General features: G+C 53.7%; 1 protein-coding gene across 1 annotated transcript in view; it reads right to left on the bottom strand.

The window, feature by feature from the left end:
* Positions 1 to 26,316, bottom strand: part of TRIP10 (thyroid hormone receptor interactor 10) — a gene marked incomplete at its 5' end in the record, with an annotated part of 68,808 nt that overhangs the window by 27,715 nt on the left and 14,777 nt on the right. Inside the window, one exon of the mRNA XM_034792134.1 lies at positions 6,351 to 6,466. Coding sequence (XP_034648025.1) covers positions 6,351 to 6,466 — 116 coding nt within the window. The remainder of the gene's footprint in view (positions 1 to 6,350; positions 6,467 to 26,316) is intronic.

Genomic DNA, 26,316 nt, shown 5'->3' with positions numbered 1-26,316 from the left:
CCCAGTGCACCACAACCGCTGGGGGGGTGGGGGAGGGAGAGAGGGGAAGAGAGAGTGTCCGTGTCTACCACTGCTCTCTGCTAGATGGAATCAGAATGACTTGATTCTGTGTCATAGGCCCTGTACTGTTAACAGCGATTCTTCTGGGTGGGACAAAGGAGCTGGATGTGTGTGGATATTTGGGGTCTACGCCAGCTGCTCTGATCTGTCTAGCTAAGGAATTTAACTAACACCCCTGCCGCCCACCCACACACACTATGTGATACCCTTCAGAGCAGGACAATGCTATTATCCCCACTTTATAGGTGGGGAATGGAGGCCGGGAGAAGATAAGGGCTAGATTTTTCAAGGTATTTAAGTACCTAATTCCAGTTGATTTCAATAGGAATTAGACATCCTAAATACCTTGAAAAATCTGACCCTAAGTGACTTGCCCACATCTCACAGGGGTTTGGGGCAGAGCTGGGTCTAGAACCCAGGTCTTAAACACCTGAACAGCCAGTCCCCTGCCCACTGAACCACATGGCCACCCAAGGCCCATGCTAGAGCCGTAGCCACCACACTGTCCAGCTTTCCTCGGGATGAAATGCCCAGCGGCCGTGCTGTGCCGCACAGGGGCAGTCATGCAGCGTACGTGGGAATCAAGGAGCCCCTAACTCAGAGAGGCTCACCCCTGCATCCTCAGAGTCCCCCCCACACACTGTGCTGTACGGCAGCAAGTTGCTCTCTTCCACCCCAGAAGCAGCCGCATTTAGCCAGCATCCAACCCTCCCCACATGCTAGAGAAAAACATGTTACCAGACAGCCAGGTCAAGAAAGCACCTTGCGTTTCCACGCTAGGTCAGCTCAACGGGGCAGAGGGACTCAGCAGACAGCTGTTAGAGGACAGGGCTGGGACTCAGGTAACCTGAATTCTGTTCTGGGTTCTGCCACTCACCTGCTGGGCAGGTCGCTGCCGCTGGCATGGCAGAAGCGCGTTAGGTGCTTTCCAGCTAGGTTTCCCCTCCGCCTCCCCGCCCCCGTTTCCCACGCAGCTTTTGGTTCCCTCCCGTGGAGGTTGCTAGGATCCCTGACCGATATCGCCAGCCCCCCTGCTCCGGGATCTGAATACCTGATTCCTCTTAAATTCCAACAGGAAAGGGGCATCCACACCCCTTCGCCAACTTGGGAGCATTCCCCTCCCATCCTCTGAACCGTCTAGTCCCCCTTGCCCAGGTGGGCCTGGCTTGGCCGCTTCTCCCTGGGCTTGGTCTTCCCTGCAGAGTTAACTTGAGTGTTGTCCCTAACACGTGTCCTGTCAGCCGGGCCGGTGCAAGGAACCCAGCCCTGCGGCAGCTCCCCACCTCAGCCCTGAGGGCCCCCCCCTTGGCAGCTCCCCCTCCCCGGGGAGCCATGCAGCAGCTCCCCACCCCAGCTCACCTTTGCACGCCGCCTAATTCTCCTCCCCTCCCAGGCTTGCGGCCCCAAACAGCTGATTGGCACCGCAAGCCTGGGAGGCGGGAGAAGTGGAGCGGCCGCTGCACTGGGAGAGGGAGTCTGAACCGCACGTCAGCGCGCCACTGGCAGCCCAGCCCAGCCACGCCGTAAAAAAAAATTGGGGGCACCGCTTTTTGGCGCCCCCAAATCTTGGCGCCCTAGGCAACCGCCTAGTTTGCCTTAATGGTAGCACCAGCCCTGCCTGTCAGCGCACAGACCCCTCCCTCCCGCGCTGTGGGGCAGCTAAATCGAGCCAGCCGGCCCAAGACGGAGCGTAGGCGAAAATCGGAGCGAGCACATCTCATCAGCTGCTAACACAACCGCCTTGTAGTGTAGACGTGGCCGCAGGCTCACGCCCCTTGGATGCTGCTAGCCTTCCCACCATCCCCCCGCACGAAAGGACAGCCAAGTTCTCCCAGGATGCACTGGGAAGGAAGTCACAGAGGGGCTCAGCTTAGTGCAGTGCCAAGAATCATGGAACACGCCCCCAGAAGCATAGGCGCCGACTCCGTGGGTGATCCGGGGCTGGAGCACCCACGGGGAAAAATTGGTGGGTGTGGAGCACCCACTAGCAGCTCCCTGCCCCAGCTCACCTCTGCCTCCGTTCCGCCTCCACCTCCTCCCCTGAGCGGCCGCCGTGTCCTGCTTCTCCCCCCTCCCTCCCAGCGTTTGCGCCGGGAAACAGCTGTTTCACACAGCAAGCCTGTGAGGGATGGGGGAGGAGGAGGAATGCAGCACGATTGGGGAAGAGGTGGGGCCAGAGTGGGGTTTTGGGGAGGGATCTAATAGGGGCAGGGAGGGGGGTGGAGTCGGGGCAGGGCCAGGGGGTGCGAGCACCCACTGGTGCCAACAAAAGTTGGCGCCTGTGCCCAGAAGCCCCAGTGAACACAAGAACTGGGGCAGTGGGGAATACTGAAAAGGTCAGGTCCCTCACACAGAGTGATCTGGGCGGCTTGGTAAAATGGGGGCAAGCAAACCACATGTGTTTTACTACAGCTAAATGTAAATGTGTACATCTGGGGGACACAGAACACAGGCCATGCTTATAGGATGGGGGCCTCGAGCCTAGGAAGCAGTGACTCTGGAAAGGATCTGGAGGTCATGGCAGATAATCAGCTGAACACGAGCTCCCATTGTGAAACTGTGGCCAAAAGGGCTAATGTGATCATAGAATATCAGGGTTGGAAGAGACCTCAGAAGGTATCTAGTCCAACCGCCTGCTCAAAGCAGGACCAATCCCCAACTAAATCATCCCAGCCAGGGCTTTGTCAAGCCAGGCCTTAAAAACCTCTAAGGATGGAGATTCTACCATCTTCCCAGGTAACCCATTCCAGTGCTTCACCACCCTCCTAGTGAAATAGTGTTTCCTAATATCCAACCTAGACCTCCCCCACTGCAACTTGAGACCATTACTCCTTGTTCTGTCATCTGGTATCAATGAGAACAGTCTAGATCCATCCTCTTTGGAACCCCCCTTTGGGTAGCTGAAGGCTGCTATCAAATCCCCCCCCCCCCCCCCCCACGCACACACACCCCTCTTCTGCAGACTAAACAAGCCCAGTTCCCTCAGCCTTTCCTCATAAGTCATATGCCCCAGCCCCCTGATCATTTTCATTGCCCTCCGCTGGACTCTTTCCAATTTGTCCACATCCTTCTTGTAGTGGGGGGCCCAAAACTGGACACAATACTCCAGATGTGGCCTCACCAGTGCCAAATAGAGGGGAATAATCACTTCCCTTGATCTGCTGGCAATGCTCCTACTAATGCAGCCCAACATGCCGTTAGCCTTCTTGGCAACAAGGGCACACTGCTGACTCATATCCAGCTTCTCGTCCACTGTAATCCTCAGGTCCTTTTCTGAAGAACTGCTGCTTAGCCAGTCGGTCCCCAGCCTGTAGTGGTGCATGGGATTCTTCCATCCTAAGTGAAGGACTCTGCACTTGTCCTTGTTGAACCTCAGATTTCTTTTGGCCCAATCCTCCAATTTGTCTAGGTCCCTCTGTATCCTATCCCTACCCTCCAGCCTATCTACCTCTCCCCCTGCTTAGTGTCATCTATGAACTTGCTGAGGGTGCAATCCATCCCATCGTCTAGATTAATAAAGATGTTGAACAAAACCAGCCCCAGGACCGACCCCTGGGGCACTCCACTTGATAGCAGCGGCCAACTAGATATCCGAGCTGTTGATCACTACCCGTTGAGACCGACAATCTAGCCAGCTTTCTATCCACCTTATAGTCTATTCATTTAATCCATGCGTTTTTAACTTGCTGTCAAGACTATTGTGGGAGACCATATCAAAAGCTTTGCTAAAGTCAAGATATGTCACATCCACTGCTTTCCCTATATTCACAGAGCCAGTTCTCATCACAGAAGGCAATCAGCTTGGTCAGGCATGACTTGCCCTTGGTGAATCCATGTTGACTGTTCCTAATCACCTTCCTCTCCAAGTGCTTCAAAATGGTTTCCTTGAGGACCTGCTCCATGATTTTTCCAGGGACTGAGGTGAGGCCAGGGCCAGCGCAACCCATTAGGCGACCTAGGTGGTCGCCTAGGGCGCTGTGATTTGGCGGGCGGCGACCACGGCGGTATTTCCACGGCGGGACCTTTCGCCGCTTCTGTGGGCGGCGGAAAAGCTGGTGGCGCTCCTGGGTGAGGCTGACCAGTCTGTAGTTCTCCGGGTTCTCCTTCCCATTTTTAAAGATGGGCACTACTATATTTGCCTTTTTCCAATCGTCCGGGACCTCCCCGATCACCACGAGTTTTCAGAGATAATGGCCAACGGCTCTGCAATTGCATCAGCCAATTCCCTCAGCACCCTTGGATGCATTAGATCTGGACCCAGGAACTTGTGCACATCCAGCTTTTCTAAACAGTCCTTAACCTGTTCTTTCACCACTGAGGGCTGCTCACCTCCTCCCCATACTGTGTCGCCCAGGGCAGCAGTGGGATGTGTAAACAGGGGAATCTCGAGTAGGGGCAGAGAGGTTCTTTTACCTCTGTACCTGGCACTGGTGCGACCGCTGCTGGAATCCTGGGTCCAGTTCTGGTGCCCAAATTCAAGTCGGAGAGAGGTCAAAGAAGAGCCATGAGAATGCTGAAAGGGTTAGAAAACCTGCCTGACAGCGAGAGACTCCAGGAACTCAAACTTCTTTGCGTAACCAAGAGAAGGTTAAGGGGTGACTTGATCACAGTCTATACGTACCTACACGAGGGACAAGTCTTTTATAAGGGGCCCTTCAATCTAGCAGCGAAAGGTCTAACACAATCCAACGACCGGGAACTGAAGCTAGACCAATTCCGACCGGAAATAAGGTGCACATTTTTTAACAGTGAGAGTAACTGACCACTGGAACAACCTGCCAAGGGTCATGGTGGATTCTCCATCACTGAGTTTTTAAATCACAGTTGGATCTTTTTCTAAAAGCTCTGCTCTAGGAATGATTTGGGGGCAGTTATCCAGGAGGTCAGACTAGATGATCACAATGGTCCCGTCTGGCCTGGGAATCTATAAATGTGGGCAGAAGGGGGGGGCGGGGGAGGGGGAGCTTACGCTGCCACTGCCCATGCCATGCACCTGTTTCTCCTGGTGCCCATCACCAAGCTATCTGGAAGGCAGCGAGCATACACACGTGTCTGCTCTGTAGCTAGGCAGAAGACTGTCTCCAGGGCAATGCAGAGCTGGATTCACAAACCGTCCCCGCTAACCAAGGGCCAGGGCACACGGCGAGGAGTCATTGGTAAAATCCGGCCAACAACCCGGTGAAGAGCAAGAGGAGTCCAACACGCTTGGACGGCAGGTCCCCCAGCTCCCCCCACTCCGTTCAGCTGTATTCCAGGCTGGAAGCGCCAAGGGGCTGGCTGCCTTGCTGGGAGAGCAGCAGCCCCCACAAAGGGGAGGTGGGGGATTTAACTCGGAAACATTGAGTGGCACCTCGTTAACCCTTTGCTCCCTGCTAGGCCAGGCCAAGCCAAGCAGGGATCTTGGAGCACGATGCAGATAATACGAGACGTGATGCGTGGGAGTGGGGGGGATGCAGGGTCATGTGCCTCCTCCCCCCATTTGCTCTTTGGCTTGTACTGAGCATGCTCAGTAACACCCACGGGGCCAGGGGCCCCCGCGCTGCCCCCCCCCCCCCCCCCCCCCCCCCCACTATCAGCAGGTACGAGTGGTCTCTGCCACAAGGCACGGACAGGTCAGGGAGGAGGGAGAGACCAGGGAAGGACAGAGCTGTGGGTGGAGCGTGGGATCGGGCCATCCTGCCAGCCAGTTCTCTGCACGACTTTGGGCAAATCCCTTCTGCTGCCCTTGCCTCGATTTCCATTTCACAGATGGAGCAATGGAGGAACAGAGGGTCTGTCTACTCTGCAATGAATCCCCGTGGCAGCTGATTCAGGGCTCGGGCCGCAGGGCTCTAAGATCGCAGTACAGGCGTTTGGGCCAGGCCGGACTCTGAGACCCGCGTTACACAGCTCGGGCTCGACACTGAACATTTTTAGCCCCGCATCTCGAGTCAGCTGACACGGGCCAACCGTGGGAGTTTTATTGCAGTGTAGACATGCCCAGAGAGAGGAAACTGCTCCAAAAGGTACTGCGGGAGGAGCTGAAGAGAAAACCCAGGAGTCCTGAAACCTGACTCCCGTCTCTAACCACTGGACCCCACTCTTCTCCCACAGCTGGAAACAGAACCCATGATTCTTGAGACCCAGCTCTAACCACTAGACCCCATTCCCCTCCAAAGGAAGGGAATGGGACCCAAGAATCCTGCCTGGCCCTAGGTCTGGGAGGGAATGTGACTAGAACTCAGGCGCCCTGACCACTAGGCCCTTGTGCCTTAAGCAGCCGTTCTGGTCTTTGTCCCCTGCCCTCCTACCTGAGCTGTTTGGCGTAGGCCTGCTCGATCTCCGTCCGCTCCTTCACAAACTTCACGTACTTCTCCAGCAGATCCAGCCCCCACTGGGTGTGACGCTCTATGTCATCAAACTGGTCCTGGAGGAGAAGAGGGGGGAAGAGAGGGGAGAGGTGTCACTGGCACAGCTGGAAACAATACAGCATCCTTCCTGCGCACCCAACCGCCCACTCTGCTGACGCCCCCCCACAGCTGTGGGCTCAAACCCCAGCGGTCCCCACCCCACCCCTCGCAGAACCCCGGGTTCAATCCCCAGCTGTGCCAACCCACACCCGTGGCGACCCCGCAAACACGGGGCTCAATCTCCTGTTGTCACACAAATGCCCCCCAGCCCATGTCCACTAATCTCAGACCACCCCCCACCTCCTCAGTACAGCCGTGCGTCTGATGAAGTGGGCATTCACCCACGAAAGCTTATGCTCCAATACTTCTGTTAGTCTTAAAGGTGCCACAGGACCCTCTGTTGCTTTTTACAGATTCAGACTAACACGGCTACCCCCGATACTCCTCAGTACAGGCACTTATCCTCTATGGCCTCTCCTGCGAGCAAGCCCCCTACAGACTGGGCACCAGGAACACACAATGGGAGGAGTCCCTAGTGCTCCCCCTTACATCCTCTCCCCACTCCCACCCCTCTCCACATCCCTGCCCCCATTCCAGCCCCCTGCCCCCTCCCCACCCCTTGCCCCCCAGATCACCAGCCCAGACCCCAACCCCTCCTCCTCCCAGATACCCACTGATCCCAGCTCCCCTACATCCCCACACCTTCCCCTCCAGATCCCCGTCATCCCTAATCCCCAAGGCCCACCCTAGGATCTCCAATCCCGATTCCTGCCCTCTCTGATCCCCGGCCCACACTCAGAGGCTGGGAAAGGAGCCCAAGTGCAGCAGCTCGTCTTCTGCAGGCAGTGGAGGAAGCGCCTCCATTCCCGTGCCCCCCCCGCCACGGGCTCGCCCCGCTGGCTGGCAGCCAGGCCCATTCAGAGCTCGGAGGAGAAAGACACCAGGGCAGGGGGGTGTTTATAAACCCAGCCACACAATGCGGCCTTGTCTACGAGAGCAGCTTTTGCCAGGGCTCAGGCAGGTTTCACATGGAGACCGAGAGGTCTGCTGCTTGCCAGGAGCTAGGATACACGATGGGATGGAGAGACTGCCGAGACTCATCAAGCCCTCGGATCGCTGCCCCTTCCTGCTTCTCCACGTGGGCACCAATGATACTGCCAAGAATGACCTTGAGTGGATCACTGCAGACTACGTGGCCCTGGGAAGAAGGATAAAGGAGTTTGAGGCGCAAGTGGTGTTCTCGTCCATCCTCCCTGTGCAAGGAAAAGGCCGGGGTAGAGACCGTCGAACCGTGGAAGTCAACGAATGGCTACGCAGGTGGTGTCGGAGAGAAGGCGTTGGATTCTTCGACCATGGGATGGTGTTCCAAGAAGGAGGAGTGCTAGGCAGAGACGGGCTCCACCTAACAAAGAGAGGGAAGAGCATCTTTGCAAGCAGGCTGGCTAACCTAGTGAGGAGGGCTTTAAACTAGGTTCACCGGGCGAAGGAGACCAAAGCCCTGAGGTAAGTGGGGAAATGGGATCCTGGGAGGAAGCACAAGTAGGAGAGTGCAAGAGGGGAGGACTCCTGTCTCATGCTGAGAAAGCAGGACAATCAGCGAGTTATCTTAAGTGCCTATACACAAATGCAAGAAGCCTGGGAAACAAGCAGGGAGAACTGGAAGTCCTGGCACAGTCAGGGAACTATGATGCGATTGGAATAACAGAGACTTGGTGGGATAACTCACATGACTGGAGTACTGTCATGGATGGATATCAACTGTTCCGGAAGGACAGGCAGGGCAGAAAAGGTGGGGGAGTCGCATTGTATGTAAGAGAGGAGTATGACTGCTCAGAGCTCCGGTATGAAACTGCAGAAAAACCTGAGAGTCTCTGGATAAAGTTGAGAAGTGTGAGCAACAAGGGTGATGTTGTGGTGGGAGTCTGCTATAGACCACCAGACCAGGGGGATGAGGTGGACGAGGCTTTCTTCTGGCAACTAGCAGAAGTTGCTAGATCGCAGGCCCTGGTTCTCATGGGAGACTTCAATCACCCTGATATCTGCTGGGAGAGCAATACAGCGGTGCACAGACAATCCAGGAAGTTTTTGGAAAGTGTAGGGGACAATTTCCTGGTGCAAGTGCTGGAGGAACCAACTAGGGGCAGAGCTTTTCTTGACCTGCTGCTCACAAAACGGGAAGAATTAGTAGGGGAAGCAAAAGTGGATGGGAACCTGGGAGGCAGTGACCATGAGATGGTTGAATTCAGGATCCTGACACAAGGAAGAAAGGAGAGCAGCAGAATACGGACCCTGGACTTCAGAAAAGCAGACTTTGACTCCCTCAGGGAACAGATGGGCAGGATCCCCTGGGAGAATAACATGAGGGGGAAAGGAGTCCAGGAGAGCTGGCTGTATTTTAAAGAATCCTTATTGCGGTTGCAGGAACAAACCATCCCGATGTGTAGAAAGAACAGTAAATATGGCAGGCGACCAGCTTGGCTAAACAGTGAAATCCTTGCTGACCTTTAACACAAAAAAGAAGCTTACAAGAAGTGGAAGACTGGACAAATGACCAGGGAGGAGTATAAAAATATTGCTCAGGCATGCAGGAGTGAAATCAGGAAGGCCAAATCACACGGAGTTGCAGCTAGCAAGAGATGTTAAGAGTAACAAGAAGGGTTTCTACAGGTATGTTAACAACAAGAAGAAAGTCAAGGAAAGTGTGGGCCCCTTACGGAATGAGGGAGGCAACCTAGTGAGAGAGGATGTGGAAAAAGCTAATGTACTCAATGCTTTTTTTGCCTCTGTCTTCACGAACAAGGTCAGCTCCCAGATTGCTGCACTGGGCAGCACAGTATGGGGAGAAGGTGACCAGCCCTCTGTGGAGAAAGAAGTGGTTCGGGACTATGTGGAAAAACTGGATGTGCACAAGTCCATGGGGCCGGATGCGCTGCATCTGAGGGTGCTAAAGGAGTTGGCGGGTGAGATTGCAGAGCCATTAGCCATTATTTTTGAAAACTCATGGCGAGCGGGGGAGGTCCCAGATGACTGGAAAAAGGCTAATGTAGTGCCCATCTTTTAAAAAAGGAAGGAGGAGGATCCGGGGAACTACAGGCCAGTCAGCCTCACCTCAGTCCCTGGAAAAATCATGGAGCAGGTCCTCAAGGAATCAATTATGAAACACTTAGAGGAGAGGAAAGTGATCAGGAACAGTCAGCATGGATTCACCAAGGGGAAGTCGTGCCTGACTAACCTAATTGCCTTCTATGAAGAGATAACTGGCTCTGTGGATGAGGGGAAAACAGTGGACGTGTTATTCCTTGACTTTAGCAAAGCTTTTGATACGGTCTCCCACAGTATTCTTGCCGCCAAGTTAAAGAAGTATGGGCTGGATGAATGGACTGTAAGGTGGATAGAAAGCTGGCTAGATCGTCGGGCTCAACGGGTAGTGATCAATGGCTCCATGTCTAGTTGGCAGCCGGTTTCAAGCGGAGTGCCCCAAGGGTCGGTCCTGGGGCTGGTTTTGTTTAATATCTTTATTAATGATCTGGAGGATGGTGTGGACTGCATTCTCAGCAAGTTTGCAGATGACACTGAACTAGGAGGAGTGGTAGATATGCTGGAGGGTAGGGATAGTATACAGAGGGACCTAGACAAATTAGAGGATTGGGCCAAAAAAACCTGATGAGGTTCAACAAGGACAAGTGCAGAGTCCTGCACTTAGGACAGAAGAATCCCATGCACTGCTACAGACTAGGGACCAAATGGCTAGGTAGCAGTTCTGCAGAAAAGGACCTAGGGGTCACAGTAGACGAGAAGCTGGATATGAGTCAACAGTGTGCTCTTGTTGCCAAGAAGGCTAACGGCATTTTGGGCCGTATAAGTAGGGGCATTGCCAGCAGATCGAGGAACGTGATCGTTCCCCTTTATTCGATATTGGTGAGGCCTCATCTGGAATACTGTGTCCAGTTTTGGGCCCCACACTACAAGAAGGATGTGGAAAAATTGGAAAGAATCCAGCGGAGGGCAACAAAAATGATTAGGGGTCTGGAGCACATGACTTATGAGGAGAGGCTGAGGGAACTGGGATTGTTTAGTCTCCAGAAGAGAAGAATGAGGGGGGATTTGATAGCAGCCTTCAACTACCTGCATGGAGCTCGGCTGTTCTCAGTGGTGGCAGATGACAGAACAAGGAGCAATGGTCTCAAGTTGCAGTGAGGGAGGTCCAGGTTGGATATTAGGAAACATTATTTCACTAGGAGGGTGGTGAAGCACTGGAATGGGTTACCTAGGGAGGTGGTGGAGTCCCCTTCCTTGGAGGTTTTTAAGGCCCGGCTTGACAAAGCCCTAGCTGGGATGATTTAGTTGGGAATTGGTCCTGCTTTGAGCAGGGGGTTGGACTAGATGACCTCTTGAGGTCCCTTCCAACCCTGATATTCTATGATTCTATGATTCAGATACCCCTGCCCAACCACTCGTCTGGGCAAGGGGAAAATCCCTGGCACCGGACCCGCGCCCTTCCGACCCCGATGCCAGAGCCACCCACCAACCCGGCTGCAGCCCAGTCAAAATGCATCCTCACTCCCCGCCTGGCCTCCAGACCCTGTCACGATGCCAGTCGTCCACCCCCAGCCTCCTCTGTCCCTTCTCCATGCAACCTTGGCACCATGGGTGCAATCCTCCCCCGCTGTAGCTCCTGCAGGTTGGCACAGCCTCACAAGCATTGTCTGCAAGGGGATTTTAGCCACTGGTGCTCCTGTTCAAATGGATACACCCTCTCCCCGCCCACCCCAACCTGGTGCAAAAGGCTGCACTGTTACCAACCCTGATTTCAAAATCCCAGCGCGGGCAAGGACCCGGTTTCGGCCTCAGATGAGGCATCTGAGTTATATTAGTAGTAAGGCAAAGTCAACTCAACCCAGACACCCAGTAGTATAAAAAGGACAAAACCCTCATGCTCCAGAACCAGGGATCAGGAGGAAAACATCCCCCATGGGGGGAACCTGCCTCTAACTGCCACCCACAGAGTTTCTTGCACCGTCCTCTGAAGCATTGGAGGCTGGCCCCTGTCAGAGGTGGGATGCCGGACTAGACGGGCTCCCTGCTCTGATCCGGTGTGGCAATTCATACGAAGGCACATTCCCTGGCTTATGCCTCTTCATTTCTCTCTCCATTGCTCTGTGCATGATGGCAGTGCCGAGAGGCTCAAACCAAGCCCCATTGCGCCAGGTGCTGCAGAGACAGTCCCTGCCCTGAAGACACAGGCAGAACGAGAACTGCCGGGGTTGCGCATTAACTATCATAAAAGGAGTATTTGAAAGGATATAAAACCTCAGGCTTAAAGCAATCTCTGTTAGGAATTAGCAGACCCATGAGTGTCAGCTAACATTACACACTATCTAGATTCATACACTTTAAAGCCAGAAGGAACCACTATGATCTAATGAGCCTAACCTTCTGCCTAGCGCAGACCAGGATGAAATAGACCCAAAAAGGGCGGGAGAGGAACATAGCGTCTGGGGCACGATTTTCAGAAACAATTAGTGATTCGAGTCCCAGCTAGGGCCCACCTTAACGCTCTGTTGGCTTGGGCGCAGTTCTGGGGACCCCGATCCTCGGAGGGCAGGTGCTCAGAATTTTGATCCACGTCTCTTTAAGGAGCCTCAGATCACGCGCTTGGTGGCTTCTCCAATCACTTGAAGCCTTTTAGAAAGAGAAACCCGGGCTTGATTTCAAGGTACGCTCTCTAGCGCCACTGCCCGACGTGGGCTGGAGGCAGGCTGCTCTGGGTTATAAAGGAGGTCGGGTTCAGCCAGTGTTTCTCAGTCCTTTCAGCTTGGCAGCTCCTTATTCAACATCAAACATTTTCACGGCAAAGGTCACTGCTGGGTCCTTGGCGCAGCTCACAACACACTGTGCTTTTGGGCTGCCAAAGCCACCCCACGAGGCTGGGTACCTCGCTCCCCCACAGGAGCCGGCACTGGGATCCTGGCAGGGCACAGTCAGTACCCTCCCCCATGGAGAAGAGCACACTTACCCTGCTGTCCCAGCACTCCCCTGCTCCCACCATTACACAAATCAAGAAACCCAGACCAGGACTCAGGAGACCGTCGCTCAATTCCTAGTTCTGTCACACACTCCACGTGTCAAGAACCTCTCTGTCTATTTCGTTATTATCACAGCGTCTCTAAGCTCCAGTCACAGACCAGGGCCCCGCTGTGCCAGGCGCTGCACAAACAGAATACAAAAGATGGCCTCTGCCCCAAGGATCTTACAATCCACGTAGAAAACAAAAGAGGACAGCTGGATATGGACAGAGCATACTTGTCCCTCCTTAGCACAAGGAAACAGACAATATTGGTCAGTCTGATCGGCTATCTCTCTCTGTGTGCGTCTGTGCAGCATCCAGTTGTCTTGGTGCAACTCTAACAAATAACACGGAAAGATTTGATTCAAAATATTAGATGCGAGATTCCAAGCGAAAATAAAGGTGGAGGAGAGAGATTTAAAACCCGGCCCATCAGTGAGGAGAGCTCAGCAAACAGGTAGGAGCAGGGAGGAAGGAAAAGTCATGACATTGACTAGAAACAAAGTGAAATGGACTCATTTTAGGCCCGGATCTCTCTCAAGAAGATTTGCTCTAGATCGATAGGGGTGACAGGAGTACAAAGCAAGAGGGTATTTAGAGAAAGAACTACGCCACTTTTTAAACCCACATCCTACATTTGGCTGCTGTCTCTGGCACACTAAATCCAATCCACCTTGCATGAAGGAGAAAGATCAGTGCTGAGGGATATTTGAAATACTTCACAAAGCACTTAACAAGCTCCTTCCATCAAAGGCTCTCTAAGCTCCTTGGAAACTTTGCAGTAAGCGTCCCAACAATTTGTTGAGTAGGGAGATATCCACGTGTAACATTGAGGGGGGGTGACCCAGAACGAGGAAGTGAACTTGCCTTAGGGGAAGTTCTGTTGCCGGTTATACAAGAGGTTAGACTAGATGATCACAATGTTCCCTTCTAACCTTGGAGTCTATTAATCTATAGTTAGTGAGGGCCCAGAGGGCGGAAGTGGCAGAACTGGGGGGGGGGGGGAGAAGGGGGGCAGAAAGAACCCAGGAGTCCTGCACTTCCATCCCAAAATCATCCTCCTCCCCGTCCCCAATCAAATGAGGATTAATGAGAGACAGGCTGAGATTTCATGCCTGCACTCTTTGAAGCTTAAATAATGGACCGTTCTCCCTAGCTGAGTTGTCTGAGAGGAAGGCTGGCACAGTGGTTAGCGCACTAGTCTAGATCTTGGGAGATCCAGGTGCAAGACCCTGCTCTTCCAGAGAGACCTTGGAAGAGTCACTTTTAGCTTCTCTGTGCCTCAGGTCCCTAAAAAGGAGATACCCCCCGTGAGGCAGCACATCACCGAAGAAGTGGGCTGTAGTCCACGAAAGCGTATGCTCTAATAAATTTGTTAGTCTCTAAGGTGCCACAAGTACTCCTGTTCTTCTTTTTACTAATGGGAGGATCGACATTGTGAGGTGCCCAGCTAGTAGCGATGATGAGGGCCAGAGAGGTGCCACAGATAGTTCAGGTTTCAGAGGGGTAGCCGTGTTAGTCTGTATCAGCAAAAACAACAAGGAGTTCTTGTGGCATCCACTTCATCAGATGCATGCAGTGAAAAATACAGGAGCAGGTATAAATACATGAAAGGATGGGGGTTGCTTTACCCAGTGTGAGGTCAGTCTAACGAGACACCTTCTCCTGTATTTTTCACTCGTGCATCTTATGAAGTGGGTTCTAGCCCACGAAAGCTTATGCCCAAATAAATGTGTTAGTCTCTAAGGTGCCACAAGGACTCCTCGTTGTTTTTATAGATGGTTCAGTTTGCAGAGTCCTGACAGGTTGAGACTAGAATAGTCAATTCCCAGAGTCAGGGCACGTCTTCACTAGACAACAAGGCAGCATCAGAACATGACCTCGGAGTCACCTTAACGAGCACAATGTTAAACTACTACTTAGACGGGGGCGAGCCGGGTTTAACATCCCGTCAGCTGGTCGGGATGGAATAGGAGAGCTAACCCCAACCAGCTGACACGATATTAAACCCAGCTTGCACCTGTCCACACAGGAGTTTTTAATGTCATGCTAGTTAACATGACTCTTCAAGGTTATCTTGTAACACTGCCTGGGGAACCATAAGGACACACGCCACCACGCTGTTCAGAGCAGGGGAAAAGGTGACTCATGTTGCTTAAAGAATTTAAGGCCCCCATAAAAAGAAAACTTCAGTAATCTAATCACCTCTGTAACTCCCCTCCCCCCAAATGCAACAAGGAGAGCAGAGCCCACCGCAGATGGGAAGGCAGGACTGCCTGTGACAGAACGGGGTGTGGCTTTAGGGGCCTCACCTCGCATAGCTCAGAGCAGGCCGGGAATGGGGCTGCTCAGATAACGGACAACACGCCTGCCACCTGAAGGATCTCAAATGCTTTGCAGAACATTCAGCAGCATCCCTGGGAGGGATTTTAAAAAGTTTGTAGAAGTGGGGAAACTGAGGCACAGAAGGAACTGCCACGTGATCATAGCATGAGTTACCGGCAGAGACAGGAAAAGAAGCCAGGAGTCTTGACTTTCCACTAGACTCCACCCCCATGCTCTAGCCACTGGACTCCACTCCCTCCCCAGAGCTAGGGATAGAACCCAAGAGTCCCGACTCCCAGCCTGCCTTGCACTAGTCCTTCGACCCCACTCCAGCTCTGGTGGTAATTGTTACGTAGCAACAGTGAGGGGCATGATCTGCTACAGCTGGCTAACAGCTAAGGGGAAGCGTTCGCAATCAGAGTTACAGGGGAAGTTGAAGTAGAAGATTTACCCAAGATAAAGTCATTATATTAGGGCCAGTCTACACTGACAATGTTAAAGAACTGCCACGAACGTGGCTTGTGTAGTTGCAGCAGAGCGCTGGGAGAGAAAAAAAACCCAACTCCACGAGGGATGTAGCTCCCAGCGCTAGTGCACGGTCTACACTGGCGCTACAGCCCTGAAACTTGCTGCACTCACAGGGGTGTTTCCTCACACCCTTGAGCGAGAAAGTTGCAGCACTGGAAAGTGCCAGTGTAGACAAGCCCTTAGTTTCTCCTGTAGCGAGCACAAGATTTTTTTTTTTTTTTAGAACAGACATTTGGCACAGGATTGTCAGAACCCAGGAGTCCTGGCTCCCAGCCCCTCTGCTGCTCTAACCACTAGACCCTACTCCCCTCCTAGAGCCAGGTATAGAACCCAGGAGTCCTGGCTCCCAGCCACACCTTGATCTCACCCCCCCCCCCACTTTCTGAATACAATCCAGGTATCAACTCCCCATCTTCGCTGCTCTACTCAGAGCACACTCCCCCTCCCAAAGCTGGGGATAGAACCCAGGAGTCCCAGACCCCCACACCGCCTTCTAGTAGGCTGTCCTTCCCGAAGGAATCAGCCAGGCACCCCTCCCCCTTCCCCAGTGACAGCTAGCTCACTTTCGAGTGGACTTGGCCCGACTGCCGTCCAATTGGGGCCTTGACACCAGGGCCCTGAAGCTCTCTCAGCACCACTCACAGGCTTCCCCAGCCGGCGCCAAGCGTGACTCACCAGCTCCCCTGCATTCCTGCCGTGCGTCGCAGTTGATTGTAATTAGATGCCAAAGAGCTACATGCCAGGTTAGATCAGCCTGGGGGTGGAGGCACCCGAGTGTGAAGGCGAATGCAGCTCTGTATCACCCGGCACAAAAACCCACAGGACCCTGGTTCTCAGTTACCTTGACCTTAATGGACTGTCCCTCTGCACCATAAAAGGGCCTTCGTTAAGGCAGCAAATCTTCCCCATCCAAGGGGCACCTCCAGCAGCACGGAGCTGGCACCTGGGCTCATCAGTCAGTGCACTACGTACTGGGCATAGCACGGTGCCTATTCTCCGCTCCCACTGGCTGTGGCCTTTGCTCCAGGTCCCAGCCATATAGGGTGACCAGATGTCCCGATTTTATAGGGACCGTCCTGATATTCGGGGCTTTTTCGTACATAGGCGCCTACTACTCCCCACCCCCTGTCCTGATTCTTCACACTTTCTAGTCACCCTACATCCAACACCAGCACAAGCTATTACATTTCAGGCTGGGGCTGGCAGAGCAACTAGGATTCAACTTCCTTGTGTTACGCAGGGTCGTGAAGGAGTCCAAAAAAAACCCCTCAGATTCTAAGGCCACTCCCCTCAAGTCTGACCTGGTACAATACAGGCCACAGGACTTGCCTGGATTCCGTCCTCTTTGAACTAAAGCAGATCTTTTGGAAACGCATCCAAGCCGGATTTTGATATGGTCAGCAATGGAGAATTCACCACAGAGGTTGGCAAGTTGCTCCCATAGCTAATCACACTCATCGACGGAAGTTTACGTTGTATTTCTTCCCTGAATTTGTCTAGCTTCAACTTCCAGCCATTGGGTCACGTTAGACCTTTCCCTGCTAGACTGAGGAGTTCTCTGTTATCAAGTTTCTGTTCCTCGTGTAGGTAATTATAGATCAAGTCACCCCTTAACCTTCTCTTTGTTAACCTAAATAAATCGGAGTCCCTATTTGCCAATCCTTTAATCATTCTCATGACTCTTCTCTGACCCCTAAGAACGGCCGCACCAGGTCAGACCAAAGGTCCGTCTAGCCCAGTATCCTGTCTGCTGACAGTGGCCAATGCCAGGTGCCCCAGAGGGAGTGAACTAACAGGTAATGATCAAGTGATCTCTCTCCTGCCATCCATCTCCACCCTTTGACAAACAGAGGGTGGGGACACCATTCCTTACCCGTCCTGGCTAATAGCCATTAATGGACCTAACCACCATGAATTTATCCAGTTCTCTTTTAAATGTTGCTATAGTCCTAGCCTTCACAACCTCCTCAGGCAAGGAGTTCCACAGGTTGACTGTGCGCTGTGTGAAGAAGAACTTCCTTTTATTTGTTTTAAACCTGCTGCCTATTAATTTCATTTGGTGACCCCTAGTTCTTGTATTCTGGGAATAAGTAAAAAACTTTTCCTTATCTACTTTCTCCACATAACTCATGATTTTATATACCTCTATCATTTTCTCAACATCCTTCTTGAACTGTGGGCACCAGAACTGGAGCCAGTATTTCAGCAGCGGTCGCTATGACCTCTCTGCTCCAGATTCCCATTTACACATCCCAGGGTCCTGGTCACAGCACCACACTGTCAGCTCAGGATCAGCTAATCTTTTTCAGTCACTGCTTCTCAGGAGCGAGTCCCCCACCCTGTAAGTATGGCCGACGTCCTTTGTTCCTAGTTAGTTTCACATCACATCAGTCTGACGGCCAGGGCCGGCTCCAGCGTTTTTGCCGCCCCAAGTGGCAGGAAAAAAAAAAAAAAAAAGCCGTGATCGGCGGCAGCTCTACCGCCGCCACTTCATTCTTCGGCGGCAATTCGGTGGCAGGTCCTTCCCTCCGAGAGGGACTGAGAGACCCGCCACCGAAGAGCTGGAGGTGCTGCCCCTTCCCATTGGCCGCCCCAAGCACGTGCTTGCTGCGCTGGTGCCTGGAGCAGGCCCTGGCCCTGCTGACAGATCTATTTTCCATAAACTCACTTGATTAGCATGAGTTACCCGCCTTATTTCTTTATTAACTTGAGTCCCAGATCAGCTATTCCATTATTTTGCCTGGGATTGACATCCGGCTGACAGACCTATATTTTATCTGTCTTCAAATAGACCCTTTCTTCAAGTCTTATAGATCTTCCACAATGTTCAAAGAGTTATGGGGGCGGGGGGAGAAACCAATGCTAATGGTTCAAGGAGCTCTCGCCCAGCTCTTTTATAACTCTTGGGTGCAAAAATACTCCAGGAAGGTTGACTTTGCACAGAATCTAGTGCAACAGGGTTCTGGTCCACGCCTGGGGCGTCTAACACTACTGAACCTGTGGCTCTTCTATGGTGCCTTCCATCCATCAACTCAAAGCACTTTACAAAAGGTGGCACCCTCATTCTCCCTTCCTCCCTCCCATTTCACAGATGGGGAAACCGGGGGACAGAGACACAAGCCCAAGGTCTCACACAGAGAGCAGAGCCGGGAATAGAACCCAAGTCGCCTGCCTCCCAGACTGGTGCCCGATCGGCAGACAAGACCTAGAAGCTTGGCACAGCGTTCTAGGTCACTCAGGGCCTGATCCCAGCTCTATTAGCATGGGAGGGTGGAGAATGATGCGGGACTGCCCTCCCCTCACCCTCCAATAAGCACTCCAGCAACTGAGACGTGGGTGCGATCATCTCTTTTACTGGACCAACTTCTACGGGTGAAAGAGAAGCTCTCGAGTGAACATGCAAGCCACTAAAACTACGTCTACACTGCAGTTTGACATCAGGCTCGGGCTGGAGCCCAGGCTCTCGGACCCTGCGAGGAGGGAGGGTCCCAGAGCTCTGGCCCGGGGCGCAAACATCTCCGCTGCAATTAAACAGCCCCTTACCCTGAGCCCAAGTCAGCTGGCACGGGCTAACTGCAGCGTGGAACGGATGTGGCGGCACAAACAACGCGCCAGACGCTGCTCTCATTTATGCCGTCGTAAAACATGATGGTGGCAGGCCAGGGAGTCACTCCGGAGCTACGCTGGCACAGCAGAGATCAGGACGTGGCCTGTAGCCTAGTTCCCGGATTGGAGCCTCCTTCCAGCGCAGCGGACCTTGTGTGACCTCCCGCAGCCATTCCAGATGCCTGGTTCTATGGCTCGGTCTGAGTCTTTCCCCAGCCAGGAAGGTTAGGATCTAAGCTGCCAACTACTTATCCTAGGGACTCCTGCTCCAGCCAAGTCTGCCCCACCCAGGAAACAATGACCACAAGCAGAGTTAACTCCTTGAGTGCCAGAGCCGTGTCCCCTTTGATAGACCCCCATCGTGACAGCGGCACTGATCCTTGCATCCCTGGAGATGGCTGAGATCAGCCCAGATTTCCACCCCACCCCCGTTATCTGATGAGAGACAGATGGCAGCAGATTGGGTTGGACGAGAGAGGCTTCCCGGTAGCCCAACTTTCAGGCATCGGTGCCCCAAACCAAGAGCAACATAAAGCACATCAGGAAATCTGGCATGGGACAGGGGCCTGGCACGTGTATCAGAACAGAGCAGCCCAGCTGGGAGCTAAGGCGACAGACGCCAATAGATGGAAGACCCTAGAAGATCAGTCTCGTTACTGACTCAAACCCACCAGCCCATAAAGCGTGTACAAAAGTCTTGCGACGGGCTCCTATAAAACTCCTGAGACTGCTTTTAAAGTTCGGGGGTCTTTTTCATTTACTTCCTGGCTTCCAAGAAACGTAGCAGAGATTGTCACATTCACATGACTCCAGAAGCCTCTGGCTTGATGGCTGCTTTTTTCTTAAAACGGCGTGAGAGGCGGCAACAGGTGGCGAAAGAGGGCAAGTTCCCTTTAATGAAGAACCCCCACCCAACTCGTGACACCTGCTTACATAGAACAAGCCTCCATCCCTCCCTGGGGGAGGGGGAGGGGTCAGGGTCAGAGTAAAGGACATCCTCTGCTGTGTGTTTCCCCCATCCGACTGGGGAGCATCCCACGTGACTATTATTTCCAGCAAGAGGCCAGGATCTTGTTGGTCTCACTTCTCTCTTGCCCTTGGTACCCAGCCAAGACTCCGTTCCAGGTTACACACTAAGGTAAGGCCTTTACTATTAGCGGCTATAGATTGAGATCGGGCCCCCATTGTGCTCGGTGCTACGTGGACAGACCCTGCCCCGGAAGTTCTGAGAGGTGAAAGACTTGCCCCAGGTCACACCAGGTGGCAGAGCGAGGTCTCCTGATTACCAGTCCCAGTGTCCTACTCCTGGACCACCCTAAGCACTGTGGAAGGAAGATGACCTTCCCTGCACAGACCCCTTTGAGCTAAAGGAGTAACTCCACTAGCAGGCAGCAGCAGTAGGCTGTTATCTTTCAGTAGGCTGGCCACCAGAGGGAGACACGAGTGGGTGCATTAATACCACCTAGCTCTTACATACAGCACAGGTTCATCCACAGATCTCAAAACCCCTGGGGCCAGTATCATTATCTCCACGTTATAGGTAGGGAAACTGAGGCACAACGAGGAGAATGACTTGCCCAAGGGCACCCGGCAGGCCAGTGGCAGAACCAGGAACAGAACTCACCTCCCAAGTCCCAGTTCGGTGCTCTGTCCCCTAGGACACAATGCTCCTTGCTTAGCCAAGCTGGTTCGTTCTTTTAACCTCTGATCCCCAATAGGATGCATCCTCATGTCCCTAGGTGCAATGCTACGTCTGCAGTCAGGACGGTGCCATGCTGCAGAGACACATCACAGCTTCCCTGACAGCGGGGGGTGGGGGGGATGAGAGGAAATAGGGGTGTGAATTTTAAGGGCAATTCACAGTTAAGTACCAGGCCTGCAGGACAGGAATGATGGATCCTTCTCTCCTGGGAGCTCCCTCAATCAATTGCCAAGACACCCTCGCAAAGGATGGAGGTAGGAGCTCAGTTGCACCAAGAGCTATCCAGCCCCAAACTCTTGTCCCCGGTGAGCACTGGGCCAGGATGGGTTTTCCAAGAGCCAACATTCTGCTGCCTGGTGGTCCCGCTTCGGAGTCAGGATTTGGAGGGGGATGTTCCCCAAGGTACACGGCCCACTCTGAATGGGAGTGCAAGAGACACGCACCGCCGCAGATGACAGAGAAATGGCGTCAAGGTGTCTTATATGGCCCCTGTTGACTGTTCTGACCCGGCCGCTCTGCGGGAAACACGACGGGTAAAGGCAGGCAGGCTCCTTACAGCCCCAGCGCATTCAGTAATCAGATGCCAAAGCCAGACGCTACAAACCCACCTGGCCTTTGCTACCGAGCGATACTGACGCCACCAGTTTTGAAACAGGCTCTGAGGCGAGATATGCCGCCGAGGATAGACAGAGGCCAGGAAGCCGGCTCGCTCAGATCAGCCGAGGTTCGGCTGTAATAGACCGAGACTTGCTCTCCAGCCGCAATCCTCCCGGAGCACGGACCCTCCAAGGGTTGTCAGGGGAGGAAATGCCAATCCACCCACTGACTTCGGTGTCTTTCAGGGAGACGGGGGAGGAATGTAACTCAGGGAGGTTTGTTGCAGAAGGCGTTTCCAGAGTCCAAAAGAAAAGCTACCAGCTAGTGAAAGCAGGGGGCTGGACTCGATGACCTTTCGGGGTCCCTTCCAGTTCTATGAGATGATAATATATGGAGATATAACTAAGACAAGTCCTGGAGTTGGATGGAGAAGGGCCGCAAGTCGAGAGAGATGGAGCTGATCGGACAAGGCCCACTTGCCTTGCAGTGGAAACAGAGGTTCTCTCTGCCAGCTAAAAGAACAGGAGGACTTGTGGCACCTTAGAGACTAACAAATTTATTTGAGCATAAGCTTTCGTGGGCTACAGCCCACTTCATCGGATGCATGGAATGGAACACACAGAAAGAAGATATTTATACATACAGAGAACATGAAAAGGTGGGAGTAGCCATACCGACTGTAAGAGGCCAATCAATCATCAGCAGGTGAAAAAAAACCTTTGACGTGATAACCGAGATGACCCATAGACGGTGTGAGGCTATTTTAACATGGAGAAATAGATTCAATTCATGTAATGACGCAACCATTCCCAGTCTCTGCTCAAAGCTAAGTTCATTGTATCGCTATCTCCGCCAGCTGTTCGGTTAGGACCTGGAGCACCACTGGAGACATGCTGATGGCAGGGATTCCTGGGGCTAACGGGGCGCTGTGCTGCAGGAGAAGGGCTCGGGAGAGGGCGCTCTCCCTTTACATTCAATGCGGATATCAGTGCCGCGCTAGGGAGCAGGGCGGGTGCTCACTAGGGACAGCTCTCCCCTCGCAATCCGTGCTGACCCCAGTGGTCCACGGGGCTCAGGAGGGGGCACCCTCCCCTCACAGTCAGTGCTGACCCCAGCACAAGGAAGAAGGGGGCACACACCTGACTCAAAGATCCCAGGGCAGCTTCTCCCAAGCAGGGGCTTTCACCCAAACATCTTGGCCAGATCCCAGGGTGGGTCGAGTGTCATCACCAGAGCAGCCGCAGTTGGCTAATGAAGAGTTACAGATCTGACTTGAAACACAGGCGTCCTCAGCCCTGGGAGGGAGAGCGCATCCTCCTTTTACAGACAGATTCAAAGCAACATGCCCAAGACTCCAGAACTGGAATCTGACCCGCAGCATCGCTGACCCCCAAGTCCTGTGCTCAGATCACTTTCCTCCAGGACCTTCACCACTTCCCAAATGGGGTTGTGTGCCCCACTCCAGAGCCAGCTACATCTCAGTGCCAGGTGAACGATCCCCGTACAAACAGCTGCCAGGCGTCACCCCAGAGACAGCTGCATCCCAATGCTGGGAGCAAGGAGAAGCCGGTTCCGTGGTTCGGGCATTAATATGGGACTCAGGAGACCTGCCACAGACTTTTTGTGTGACCTCGGGCATGTTGCTTATCTCCATTTTATGGCTGGGGAATTAATACCACTGCCTTCTCTCAGGTGGTGTGTGTGCAAGGCACTGCCTAGGAATAGGGCATTCAAAATTGTGAGGCACTCTGATACTATGGTAATGAGAGCCATATCAGATCTAGAACGGCCCGTGCTCCACCCCAGAGCCTGCTGCATCTCTGTGCCGGGCAAGTGCACAGTCCTCATGCCCCACCCCAGAGGGTGCAGCCGCTCAGGGGTGGCCTTAGTGATCCCTGCGTAGCTTGTGAAGTACTTTGGTCCCTTCAAATCCATGAATCCTGTAGGATGGCTCTGTAATTATCTAGCGTGGTTCCCTGTAACATGCAGGCCATAAAACTTCCCTAGAAAAACTCTAAGGGCACATCTTCTTGAAAAACTTCCCATCTTGATTTAAAAATTACCAGTGATGGAGAATCCATCATGACCCTGGTACAGAGGCAGATTAGGGGGTTGTGGGGCCCTGGGCCAGAGCAAGTGGGTGCCCCTCCCTACCCCTTCTGGCTGCAGTCCGCCCGCCCTCCGGCGCTCCTGACGGGATCCCTCGCTCCCCACCAGGAACGCCGGGCAGGCAGAGTGGGGCAAGCCCCCGTGCCCCTAACCTGCTCCCCACCAGGAGTGCTGGGTGGGCAGAGCAGGTTGGGGCATGGGGGCTCCCATTTTTCTGGGGGAGCCCCCCCAACTGGCTGGGGCCTGTGCCCACGGGCCCTGTTGGCTCAGTGGCCTGCCCTTATAAATGGTTCCTGTGGTTAATTACTCTCACCATTAGAAACGTTCGCCTTTTTTCCAGTCTGAATTTGTCTAGTTTCAGCCTCCAGCCATTGGACCGTATTACACCTTACCCAAACGTTTTCTGTGCCAACGACCTGCAGCGTGCAGGTACGGAGCAATCCCTGCCTTCGCGATTCCCTTTTCACTTGCCCAGTGATCAAATCCACAGCTACTGGTGCCAAGATGCAGCTGGCTCTGGAGTGGAGCACAGCTGTGGTGTAACACCACCACCACCCCACCTGCTTCAACCCTCTAAGAAGCAGTGCCCCAAGACGGGAGCTCCCCCCCTCTGCTAATTGGGTCAGGCAAAGAGTTCTCCCCCCCCCCCCCCCCCCACCAAGCTGGATCCAGACTCCTGCGGCCGTTCACCAGCTGGGGGAACAGACAGAAGGGAGCATCACAACAGACTCCCTGGGGATCTTCTGGCTGTCAGCTTCCCACAGCAGGGTGTGTGTGTGTGTGTGGGGGGGGGGCTAAGGGAGTCTCGGAGCGACCGCACCCAGGAAGGATCCCGCTTGCTGGCTCACGGAGGGTTAATTCCTCCCTAGCCCTCAGCTAGTGTTTCTGGAGTTCACATTAGGGCAGAACACTGCGGCTTTTCCTGGCTCAGGGCGAAGGGGAGCGGAGCAGAGGCAGCGAACAGGAGAATGTCTCCCTGTTCTGCAGAGAACTGTCTGGAGATTTTGGGTGTTTGGGGGGGGTGTCAGCAAGGGAGGCATGGAAAGGAGATGAGCAAAGGGGGCTGGGAACAGAACCAAGGAATCCCAAGTTACGTGCACACCCCCCCTACACATACACACACGCACAATCTCTCAGCTCTACACATTGGACCGCACTCCCCTCCCAGAGCCAGGAGGAGAATCTGATCGACACGTGCGCTGCTCCAGACCCCACTCTTGCCCATCACTGGAAATACAAGCCAAGGATGTTGCCTTGTGGTTAGAGCAGCAAGGCTGGGACTCAGGACTTCTGGGTTCTGCTCCTGGGATCTAGAAGTTAGAGCGGGGAGGGCTGGGAGTCAGGACTCCTGGGTTCTACACCTGGCTCTGGGAAGGGAGTGGGGTCGGAGAGGGGGGGCTGGGAGCCAGGACTCCTGGGTTCTACACCTGGCTCTGGGAAGGGAGTGGGGGGCTGGGAGCCCGGACTCCTGGGTTCTACACCTGGCTCTGGGAGGGGAGTGGGGTCGGAGGGGGGGCTGGGAGCCAGGCCTCCTGGGTTCTACACCTGGCTCTAGGGGGGGAGTCGGGTCTAGTGGGTTAGAATGGGGAGGGGGGTGGCAGTGCTAGCATGAAGGACTCCTAGTTCTCTTCCCAGCTCTGGGAGAGGAGTGCAGTCTAGTGGTTAGAGCAGGTGCTGCTCATCAGGACTCCTGGGTTCTGTTCCTATGACTCTCTGTGGGACCGGGGGGTAGGAACAACCTCACTGTCCCCCCTCTAAAGTGGGGGTAACCAGGGGCACTGGAACTAGGGGTGCGACAACACCCCGACTTGAAGTAGTAACAACCAAATATATGGTTTCCTCTAAGTATTTGCACTATAAAAATTGTTCCAGCACCCCTGGGGGCAACTCCTATGGGGGGCGGGGGGAGAGGAGAAGAGGGTTAGCTAACAAGTGTTCTTTGAGTTCTTCCGGTGAGCAGCAACAGAGCAGGATAACGCAGTGGCCAAGATACTCATTAGCGCAATGAAATTTTAATAACTCCCCTCAATACACACACTAACCCAAACCCCAGAGCAGCCCAGCACAGCCAACACTCCTCCCTGGGTGCTTCACCACACCACCCTCACCCACAGGAGGATCATTTGATTATTCAAAGCAAGTGACCCCACATCAGCCTATTTGCCTATTGAAAGGAAGCCGCAGCCTCCTTCCTAGGCAACGCCTTTGGTGCAGGGTGGAAGCTCAGGCAGCGAGACTGGTAGAGCCAGCGGCCCGTGAGGAGTCCACCGGAAAGTGACCCTCGCTGTTGAAGATGCTCGCCTTCCCTACGGGCTGAGTTTGTCTAGCTCCAACATCCAGCTGTTGGATCTTGTCCCCTTTCCTACCCCCTCCCCGCCCAGCTCTGCTCTTCACAAGCAGAAAGACCACGTACATTTCATGGTTTGGCTGCAATCCCCTTCCCACGCACACCCCTCACACTGTCCTCAGCAAGATAAACAGATAAAGTCCCTTCTCAGGATTTATCCACATGAAGAAACGGACCGGAATAGCCCCCCCATTTGCACACACTACTCCAGAACAAAAAACCACTTGACTCTGCAGTTCTCCCCTCTTCCATTTATTCTGCCCGTCTCTGCCACAAAAGCACAAGAGAGTCAGCACAAAGTCACCCTCTGCAGCTGGTACTTCTGCCCTCCCCAGGAATAGAACCCAGGAGTCCTGCCTACCAGCCCCCCCCCCCCCCCGTTTAACCCACTACCTCCACAGCTGGGAATAGAACCCAAGTGGTCCCAACTCCCACCCTGCTCTAACCCTACTCCCCTCCCTAACCTAAAGGGCTGACTCCTTGTCCACCCTGCTCCAACTACTAGACAGCACTGCCATTAGGCCAGGATAGAGCGCTACAGAGTGGGCACGTTTAAGAGAGGCCTCTCCCCTTAGACGGAACAATT

The sequence above is a fragment of the Trachemys scripta genome, chromosome 16 (genome assembly GCF_013100865.1).
Source record: "Trachemys scripta elegans isolate TJP31775 chromosome 16, CAS_Tse_1.0, whole genome shotgun sequence".
NCBI classification, from domain to species: Eukaryota; Metazoa; Chordata; order Testudines; family Emydidae; genus Trachemys; species Trachemys scripta.
The sequence above is the reverse complement of the archived record's forward strand: the minus strand, read 5'-3'. Positions and strand labels throughout refer to the sequence as shown.